We start from the raw sequence: 10,000 nt of genomic DNA, 5'->3' as shown, positions 1-10,000 counted from the left end.
CCCTGTCTGTCTGTCTCTCCATCTGTCTCTCCATCTGTCTCTCTGTCTCTCTCTCTATCTGTCTCTCTATCTGTCTGTCTCTCCATCTGTCTCTCTATCTGTCTCTCCATCTGTCTGTCTCTCTATCTGTCTCTCCATCTGTCTCTCCATCTGTCTCTCTGTCTGTCTCTCCATCTGTCTCTCTGTCTGTCTCTCCGTCTGTCTCTTTGTCTGTCTCTCCATCTGTCTCTCTCTCTCTCTATCCGTCTCTCCATCTGTCTCTCCATCTGTCTCTCTATCTGTCTCTCTATTTGTCTCTCTATCTGTCTGTCTCTCTATCTGTCTCTCCATCTGTCTCTCTATCTGTCTCTCCATCTGTCTCTCTATCTGTCTCTCTATCTGTATCTCCATCTGTCTCTCTCTCTGTCTGTCTGTCTCTCTGTCTGTCTCTATCTGTCTCTCCATCTGTCTCTCGGTCTGTCTCTCTATCTGTCTCTATATGTTTCTCTATTGTCTCTCCATCTGTCTCTCTATCTGTCTCTCCATATGTCTCTCTGTCTGTCTCTCTATATGTCTCTATATGTTTCTCTATTGTCTCTCCATCTGTCTCTCTGTCTGTCTCCCTATCTGTCTCTCTATCTGTCTCTCCATATGTCTCTCTGTCTGTCTCTCTATATGTCTCTATATGTTTCTCTATCTGTCTCTCCATCTGTCTCTCTATCTGTCTCTCCATATGTCTCTCTGTCTGTCTCCCTATATTTCTCTCTATCTGTCTCTCTGTCTGTCTCTCTATCTTTCTCTCTATCTGTCTCCCTATCTGTCTCCCTATCTGTCTCTCTATATGTCTCTCCATCTGTCTCTCTGTCTGTCTCCCTATATTTCTCTCTATCTGTCTCCCTATCTGTCTCCCTATCTGTCTCTCTATCTGTCTCTCCATATGTCTCTCTGTCTGTCTCTCTATCTGTCTCTCCATCTGTCTCTCCATCTGTCTCTCTGTCTGTCTCCCTATATTTCTCTCTATCTGTCTCTCTGTCTGTCTCCCTATCTGTCTCTCCATATGTCTCTCTGTCTGTCTCTCTATATGTCTCTCCATCTGTCTCTCTGTCTGTCTCCCTGTAGGAAGGACGTCCAGCCTGAACCATCTCCCAGGTCAGTGTCCATCTTATTTTCATGTCTGATTTCTTTCTCAGACCAAGATTTGTGATCATCCAGTCGGAGAACCCATGAACCCTGAGCCCCCCCCCCCCCCCCCCCCCTCCATCCAGGTGCATGATGGTCTATGTTGGTTCAAACCTTTGGATTAACTGCATGTTCTACGTTCCAATGCTCAGATGTGGTCACAACCTCTGGGTAATAAAAGAGTTCAGTCAGGAGTTCTGCTCTCTCATCATCCTGTTCATGAAGAGCCAACATCTGAAGTCATGGACCAGAATCATGTCTCATTGGGACAATAGAGGACATTCAGGGACCCGTCTCTTGACCTGATCCCAGACCATATTGATGAAACGTGTCTGTTGTTGTGTCTCCAGTCAGAAGGTCAGTCTGAAGGAGCGGGTCTTCTCATCCCCCCGCAGCTCAGGAACCAAAGGGAAAGGTTCCCCCCAGCATGGTGAGTTAGAACCAAGGTCTGCAGGTTCAAGTTCCCACCGACCAGCAAGAACCTTATTGTTACTTACTATTTGATGAACACTAAACCAGACTGGAGGAACTGGTTCATGAAATAACTGGTTTGATTGAAAACCTGCGGACCAGACTATATCCTGAACAGTAACCGGGACAGAACTCAACTACAGTCCTGATTCTCATGTGTCTCACATCCTTAACCTCCATCCTTCACTGCTTACGTTCTTCAGTGGTTCCTACAGTCGGCCCCGGTGTTGCTCCTAGTGTGGGTCCTAGTCCTGGTGGGGGTCCTGGAGTTCCTGGAGGTCCTGGTGGTCCAGGGGGGATCCAGGCCCTGCGACGCTCCCCCAGCACGGAGCCTTGTCTGGAGGAGAGTCCCAGCAAGGTTCCAAAGAGCTGGAGCTTCGGAGAACGCAGCAGAACCCGACAGGCCTTCAGGATCCGAGGAGCGGCTTCACGCCAAAACTCTGAAGGTAAGACCTGCTGGGTACAGCCAATCACAACTCTCTGACTGTGGGTCACAGTTTGAACGTCCACAACTTGAGACCGCCATGAGCACGATCAGCTGACCAAGGATATGTCATGTGATCAGATATCAACAAGCTCTATGTGAACCTGTGATGAGCAGGAACCTCTTGTGGTTGGGGCGTGATTCTTGAGTGACATGTGAAGCACTTTGTCCCAGTGGTCCCTCCCACTTCTGCATCCACAACCAAACCTCCTTCAGAACTCATTATGAAAGAAATGATCCAGGATATAAAGATGATAAACGTTCCTGACCTGAGCTTCTCATTTAGGATCAGACCCATCGACAGATTCTAAGACAAAGATCAGACTCTTGAAACACACAAGAATAAAAACCTGTTAAACAGTTTAAAGATTTGATCTAAACATCGAAAAGATCATTTAAAAGAGGAGATGAGGAGATAGTGAAGAGAACGAGGTGGAAGGAGAGGATCTGGGACTACTGGTTTGGAACGGATCCCTCTGGTTTAGATCTGACTGGTTTATATTGATTCTGACTGGTTTCTACAGGTTTACAGTTTGTGGTAAGTGATGTGTCAGCATGGAAACCAGCCCGATTCTGAGCTTCTCAATTCTTCACTATGAGAACATGACTGGAACTGAATGCCTTTGAATGTCGTCACCATGATGATAAAGTTTCCACCCGTTTGCAGTCTTTATGCTAAGCTAGGCTAAGTGATGACACGGTGTCTGTGGTGAAACTGAGGATGTTGGACTGTGTGAGGAGCTGATGAAGACTTCCGTGTGTCCTCTGTCTCCTCCTGTAGTGCTCATTGAGATGCAGGATGAAGAGTTCAGACGGAAGAGCTCCCCAGGTCAGCCCCCCCCCCCACACACACACACACAAACACACACACACCGAGCAGAGCTACTGTCGTCCATTATCAGCGTTGTTCTGTCCAGAAGGTCAGGGGTCAGAGGACGTAGGTCAGGGGTCGTGTGGTTCTGGAACCTGGACGAACATGTTCCTGGTCCTGTTGCTGTAACACCATGTTGGTCCACCAGCTTCAGCTAGGGGGCGCTGAGTGACACTGATGATGTTGTTGGTTTCAGACGCCAGCCTGCCAGGAGAAGACATGGCTGACGACAACAAGAGCTGCCACTGTGAGTTTGTGCCCCAGGATCTGACCCGGGGGTTAAAGGTCGCCATCAGAGGCATCTGGTACGAGTTTCATTTGATCAGTTTCTCTGCTCATCATTCATCATCGCTTTTTTTCACCTTTATTTGCTCTTATTCTGCACTGAATCATTTTTATTCACATTATTCTTTACGTTTTTTTATTGGTTTGTGCTCACCCAGGGTCAAAGGTCACCATCAGCTGCTGGGTAAGAGTGAGTCTGAGTTAGGTTCATTGTTTTCTGTTGTGTTGCTCCTCTGTCCCGTTGTTTGGTAAGACATTCTTCTTCTTCTTACTCCTGTTGGTGTCGGAGTCCACAGCTCGTCTCCTGTTGCTGATCTGATCTGTGCTGGTTCTTGTCTGATGGACCAGCTGTTCAGTTCTTTAGTCTGAAGCAGATTCTGGATCAGTTCAGGAAGTGGATCCAAGCTAAAGACCAACAAACTCTCAGTTCATCAGATGAAGAAAAGAACAAATGTGTGTTTGTTGTCGAGTTTCATCTTCAGCCGTGAAGAAGAATTCATAAAACATGTGACTAACTCGTCAAATCCACTTGAGAACTTTGGATCAGAACCAGAACATTTTGTAGTGATGAAATGAGAGGAAGTTTGAAAACAGTAACAACACTGAACCGGTTCATCGTGATTTATCACATCTGCTTATTACTAGTTTCATGTTGAAGCTACATAAGAGGTGATTAGGCCCAAGTGTTATAAACAGGTTTTATCTCCTTAACACATGTTTGGAATTTGTTCAGCTGATGAGTTTCTTCATGAACTAAAGTACAGTTCACCTTTAACGTGTTCTGGGTCCTCTCCGTGTTGGACGTACACTCAAGTCCATTTGTTGAGGACTCTGTAGGTCTATGAGGTGAATGTAGTCTACAGAGACCAGTTACCTACTGGACCGCCAGCAGGGGTCCTCGTGGCCACAGCTGACTTCCTGTTTCCTCTGTCGCAGCATCATGCGTTTCATGGTGTCCAAGAGGAAGTTTAAGGAGAGTCTTCGTCCATATGACGTCATGGACGTGATCGAGCAGTATTCAGCCGGTCACCTGGACATGCTTGCCCGCATCAAGAACCTCCAGTCCAGGTAAGACCCGGACCTCCGAGGCTGCTCCAGGGTCTGTTTCCTGTTGTCGTGTCACGGATCCTGACCTGCTCTGTGTCCTGATTGGCAGAGTGGATCAGATTGTTGGCAGAGGAACACCAACTGCAGACAAAGACCGTCCCAAAGCAGCCAATGAGGAGCTTCCTGAGGATCCAAGCATGATGGGACGGTTGGGGAAGGTGGAGAAGCAGGTAACCATTAACAACCAGTGTGTTGAGCTGGTTTACTGATGCAGCTTCAGCTCTGAATGTGATTGGTCCTCTGCCGCTCATGTGACCCACAGGTGCTGTCCATGGAGAGAAAGTTGGACTTCCTGGTGAACATCTACATCCAGCGAATGGGAATCCCTCAGGCTGAGACCGACGCCTACTTTGGATCCAAGGAGCCAGACCCAGCTCCGCCCTACCACAGTCCAGTGGATCAGCTGGAGAAGAGCCAGTCTGTCCCCAAGATCCTGCAGTAAGTGTCCCTGCTTACTGAAGACCACATCAGACCAGTGTCGGACCAGAACCAGTGCCACCAGAACCAGAATCAGTATCACATGTTGTTCACATGTTGTTTACATGTTGTTTACGTGTTGTGCAGGGTGCTGCCTAGCGACCAAGTGGAGAAGACTCGTCATGTGACCAAGATGGTTCGCTCCAGCAGCTCCACGGGTCACAGACACTACAAAACCCCCACATGCCCTCCCTCCACCTCCTGGCAGCCAATCAGCTCCCACCTCCCTCAACATGCCCCACCCCCTCATCAGCGTAGCCACGGCAACACACCAAGTCCAGTGGGAGGCGGGTCACTGGTTCGACTCCCACCTCCTCCGGCCGGAGAGAGACATGGAGGCAAGCGGTCCAACCGGCAGAGCACGGGAGAGCGAGGGGGGGCGGAGAGGGGAGGGGAGGGGACCAATGGGACGGAGGGGGGAGGAGGGGAGGTGAAGCTGGAAAGTGATGCGTCCGTCTCCATCCCGTCCGTGGACCACGAGGAGCTGGAACGTTCCTTCAGTGGGTTCTCCATCTCTCAGTCCAGAGAGAACCTGGACTTCCTCAACAGCTTCTGCTCCTCCGACCTGGACCGGCGAGGAGGTGGAGGCCCCGCCCTCTGCCCCGCCCTCCGCCCCTGCATTGCTGAGGGCGAGTCAGACTCCGACTCTGAGCTCTGTGCCCCCTCACCACACTCGGACCAGGCCTAGACCAGGTCTAGACCGGAACCAGGTGGAGCTGAAGGTGAACCAGGGAAGAACCAGCAGAAAACTAAAGAGCCTCGAGAATGTGAATGAAACGTCAGAGACATTAACACCAGCTGAGAGTGAAGCATCATGGGAAAAGAAGACGTCCCTGTTTTTTCTTGCACTGATTGGTTCACTGCTGTGACAGATTAACTATAATTAGAAGATTATTGATCAATTTTCAAACGTTTTCAAACTGGAACTGAACAATATCTGACACGTCACCATGACAATATCTGACTGTTGTTGACTTCCAGTGTAAAGAACTCAAACAGGTTCAGTGATTGTTATATTTTATATTGAATTCAGTCACTGACTCACAGATTCATGGATACGTTCTCGTCACTGTGACACCTTGTTTTCTATATCATGGATTTGTCGTACATGCTAACGGACTGAGGCTAATGAAGCGTGAACCTCGTTCTCTGCTTACGGTTCTACGCTGTCAGGGGGAGGGGCTTTAAATTATGTTTGTGAACAACACGAGTCATGTCATAAAAACAAGAATATAAACAATGTAATCATCAAACTTTCATTGCTTTATTATCGTTAATCTCAACAGGAACGTTTATATAATACTGAAAATGTTTCTGAGTCACTTACTGAGTCTGTCCAGCAGGGGGCAGTCAGTGTGCTCAGTCGCTTGCAGGAAGCTGATAAGCTTACCAAAATAAAATTCTATTGTATTTAACTTTCTGAGCTCGGGGTGAAGAGTGGAAACAATGTTCCTGAGGGGGGCGCTACAGGTGTAATTAATCTATCCCCTGAAACAGCAGCTCTCCTTTGATTGGCTGACAGAAGAGACCTGCTTTATGCTCATTAATATGAACGTAGAACGCTTTATTTACTGTTTCCATGGAAACATTTCATCACTACCAATAAAGAAAAGACACTTTTCTAGTTTTTACAGAAAATACTCGTTTATTTTCTGGTTTAATGTTCAAACGTCACGATGTTATCTCAAGTTGTTTTAATGATTGATTACGATCAGTTTATATGAAAACTGTTTGTTTGTTAAAATGTCGTCAGTTTGAAAAACAATAAAAAAACTAACCTAAAAAAAACCTTCATTCATTCTTTATAAAGACGTCTCTGCGTCATTTAATAACAAAACATTTTAAAATGACTCGTTTGACATAATTACATGATCTGATGATGTTGTCATGACGACAAACAACACCAAGTCAGTGGTTCTATTTTAATGACTGAAACTTTATTGAAGGTTCTTTGATAAACAGGAAATGATTTACACAGTGACGGCAGAGCGGTGAGGCGGCCATCTTGTCTGTCACTTCTTCTTCTTGTATCTGATGGAGGGAACAGAGCGTCACTGGAAGTTAATAAAGTTCATTTCCATCGTTCATTTAAACGTCAGCCGGTGGGAAATCTTACAATAGAATGTTTACTTTACACTTAATGGAAGCCTAGTCATTATGAGATATATTGATCAGGTAGTGACCATTGGTTGTAAGTTCCTTTTCAAAGTGCATTATGGGAAAATGTGATGAATTAGTGAGACAATTCAGAAGACGTGAAACTCACCTGGAGCCACCGGGACTCTTCTTGTTCATGCCCAACCGCTTCCTGTCCTCAAAGGACGGTCTGTAGACAGGTACAGACAGTTAGACAGAGTACAGACAGAAAGGTAGAGTCTAGACAGACAGCTACAGACAGACAGCTACAGACAGCTACAGACAGCTACAGACAGCTACAGACAGCTACAGACAGACAGCTACAGACAGCTACAGACAGCTACAGACAGCCTCACCCAGCTCTGTAGTGTTTCAGATTCTTTCCGCTCGTGTTGGTCAGTTCTTTATCAAAGGCCGACTTCCTTCCTCCTTTACTAGGTTTCGGATTGGCTGCTCAAAAAGGAAGATGTTGATAAGTTTACATATTTATCATATATGTTTATATATTTATCAGTATCAATATTTGTGTTTATCTTTTTGACCTTTGATCTGCGTCTCGTCTTCTGCCATCGCTCTGGCTCTCTTTGGTCGTCTCTCTCTCTTGGCCGCCCGCTCAGCGAACATCTGAGCTTTTAAAATCTCGAACTGAGTGCGCTCCTCAGGCTGAGAGACAGGAGGACACGTTTAAGATAATGAGATGCGAGGACACGTCCACAACTCATTTCATTATTATTGTGGATAATAATTGTTATTAAATTATTACCGTCAGGTCTTTCTTTTTTCCTTCTTTCAGAAACTTCTGTCTCTTCTTTTTTCCTCTGAGAGCGATGTCGAACTCCTGCAGAGCTTTAGACACTGAAAACGACAACAGTATAAATACTAGACACAGTACTACAGTGTAGTACTACAGTAGCAATACTACTACCACTCACCGCGACTCTGTTTTCTCTCTTGTTGAGTTTGAAACCAAACTCTCTGTGATTGACTGTCAGAGGCGGAGCCATCGAGACGTTTCTGAGCCACACTCAACTACACACACACACACACACACACAGAGACACACACACAGACAGGTAGAGAGGGTGAGAGAGACAACCACACAGTACAATTAATAAACCACATGTTAATGTTCTATAAACACAAACACTTAGATTTTAGTTTCTGTTGATACTTCATGTCTGTTAAAGATTTTACTTTAAATGTTTGAAGAATCTACTTGAACTTCATCTATTGTTGGATTTTCATCCCGATCTTGAATGTGGTTTGTTTAGAAACATGTTAAAACCCTCGGAACAAACAGATCAATGTCTGGTTCACCTCCACGGCCTCTACGAGAGAAATCATCAATCAAGAGAAAGAACTTAAAATGTTCTAATGCGGCTGCTACAGTCAGAGAGAGACCTGGTGTGAAGGAGAAGCTCTGTGATTGGGTCAGAGGGATGTCATGAGTGAGGTCAGGTGTGTTCAGGTGAGGTCAGGTGAGGTCAGGTGAGGTCAGGTGTGTTCAGGTGAGGTCAGGTGAAGTCAGGTGAGGTCAGGTGAGGTCAGGTGAGGTCAGGTGTGTTCAGGTGAGGTCAGGTGAGGTCAGGGGAGGTCAGGTGAGGTCAGGTGTGTTCAGGTGAGGTCAGGTGTGTTCAGGTGTGTTCAGGTGAGGTCAGGTGAGGTCAGGGGAGGTCAGGTGTGTTCAGGTGTGTTCAGGTGAGGTCAGGTGTGTTCAGGTGAGGTCAGGTGTGTTCAGGTGAGGTCAGGTGAGGTCAGGTGAGCTCAGGTCAGGTCAGGTCAGGTGTGTTCAGGTGAGGTCAGGTGAGGTCAGGTGAGGTCAGGTGTGTTCTGGTGAGGTCAGGTGTGTTCAGGTGAGGTCAGGTGTGTTCAGGTGAGGTCAGGTGTGTTCAGGTGAGGTCAGGTGAAGTCAAGTGAGTTCAGGTGAGGTCAGGTGAGGTCAGGTGTGTTCAGGTGAGGTCAGGTGTGTTCAGGTGTGTTCAGGTGAGGTCAGGTGAGGTCAGGTGAGGTCAGGTGAGGTCAGGTGTGTTCAGGTGAGCTCAGGTGAGCTCAGGTCAGGTCAGGTCAGGTGTGTTCAGGTGAGGTCAGTTCAGGTGAGGTCAGGCGTGTTCAGGTGTGTTCAGGTGAGGTCAGGTGTGTTCAGGTGAGGTCAGGTGTGTTCAGGTGAGGTCAGGTGAAGTCAAGTGAGTTCAGGTGAGGTCAGGTGAGGTCAGGTGTGTTCAGGTGAGGTCAGGTGAGGTCAGGTGTGTTCAGGTGAGGTCAGGTGTGTTCAGGTGTGTTCAGGTGAGGTCAGGTGTGTTCAGGTGAGGTCAGGTGTGTTCAGGTGAGGTCAGGTGAGGTCAGGTGAGGTCAGGTGAGCTCAGGTCAGGTCAGGTCAGGTGTGTTCAGGTGAGGTCAGTTCAGGTGAGGTCAGGCGTGTTCAGGTGTGTTCAGGTGAGGTCAGGTGAGGTCAGGTGTGTTCAGGTGAGGTCAGGTGTGTTCAGGTGAGGTCAGGTGTGTTCAGGTGTGTTCAGGTGAGGTCAGGTGTGTTCAGGTGAGGTCGGGTGTGTTCAGGTGTGTTCAGGTGAGGTCGGGTGTGTTCAGGTGTGTTCAGGTGAGGTCAGGCGTGTTCAGGTGAGGTCAGGCGTGTTCAGGTGAGGTCAGGCGTGTTCAGGTGAGGTCAGGCGTGTTCAGGTGAGGTCAGGCGTGTTCAGGTGTGTTCAGGTGTGTTCAGGTGAGGTCAGGTGAGGTCAGGTGAGGTCAGGTGAGGTCGGGTGTGTTCAGGTGAGGTCAGGTGAGGTCAGGTGTGTTCAGGTGAGGTCAGGTGAGGTCAGGTGTGTTCAGGTGGGGTCAGGTGTGTTCAGGTGAGGTCAGGTGAAGTCAGGTGAAGTCAGGTGAGTTCAGGTGAGGTCAGGTGTGTTCAGGTGAGGTCAGGTGTGTTCAGGTGAGGTCAGGTGTGTTCAGGTGTGTTCAGGTGTGTTCAGGTGTGTTCAGGTGTGTTCAGGTGTGGTCAGGTGAGGTCAGGTGAGGTC

General features: G+C 47.7%; 2 protein-coding genes across 5 annotated transcripts in view; one reads left to right on the top strand and one right to left on the bottom strand.

The window, feature by feature from the left end:
- Positions 1 to 6,634, top strand: part of LOC133972446 (potassium voltage-gated channel subfamily KQT member 2-like) — a 14,569-nt gene extending 7,935 nt beyond the window's left edge. Inside the window, exons 11-19 of one of the 4 annotated variants that reach the window (XM_062409915.1) lie at positions 1,099 to 1,128; positions 1,509 to 1,588; positions 1,833 to 2,075; positions 2,895 to 2,942; positions 3,181 to 3,289; positions 4,206 to 4,337; positions 4,426 to 4,546; positions 4,639 to 4,814; positions 4,941 to 6,634. In XM_062409915.1, the coding sequence (XP_062265899.1) occupies positions 1,099 to 1,128; positions 1,509 to 1,588; positions 1,833 to 2,075; positions 2,895 to 2,942; positions 3,181 to 3,289; positions 4,206 to 4,337; positions 4,426 to 4,546; positions 4,639 to 4,814; positions 4,941 to 5,541 (1,540 nt within the window). In that variant the 3' untranslated portion in view covers positions 5,542 to 6,634. The other 3 variants (XR_009924459.1, XM_062409923.1, XM_062409934.1) reach the window with 3 other exon arrangements.
- A 134-nt stretch (positions 6,635 to 6,768) lies between these two features.
- The window catches only part of ddx27 (DEAD (Asp-Glu-Ala-Asp) box polypeptide 27), a 10,393-nt gene continuing 7,161 nt past the window's right edge, over positions 6,769 to 10,000 (bottom strand). Inside the window, exons 16-21 of the mRNA XM_062410059.1 lie at positions 7,922 to 8,018; positions 7,753 to 7,844; positions 7,532 to 7,652; positions 7,346 to 7,439; positions 7,120 to 7,179; positions 6,769 to 6,884 (exon numbers count right to left, since the gene is read on the bottom strand). Coding sequence (XP_062266043.1) covers positions 6,866 to 6,884; positions 7,120 to 7,179; positions 7,346 to 7,439; positions 7,532 to 7,652; positions 7,753 to 7,844; positions 7,922 to 8,018 — 483 coding nt within the window. The 3' untranslated portion in view covers positions 6,769 to 6,865. The remainder of the gene's footprint in view (positions 6,885 to 7,119; positions 7,180 to 7,345; positions 7,440 to 7,531; positions 7,653 to 7,752; positions 7,845 to 7,921; positions 8,019 to 10,000) is intronic.

The sequence above is a fragment of the Platichthys flesus genome, chromosome 2 (genome assembly GCF_949316205.1).
Source record: "Platichthys flesus chromosome 2, fPlaFle2.1, whole genome shotgun sequence".
Lineage (NCBI taxonomy): Eukaryota > Metazoa > Chordata > Actinopteri > Pleuronectiformes > Pleuronectidae > Platichthys > Platichthys flesus.
This window is presented reverse-complemented; position numbering and strand designations above follow the sequence as displayed.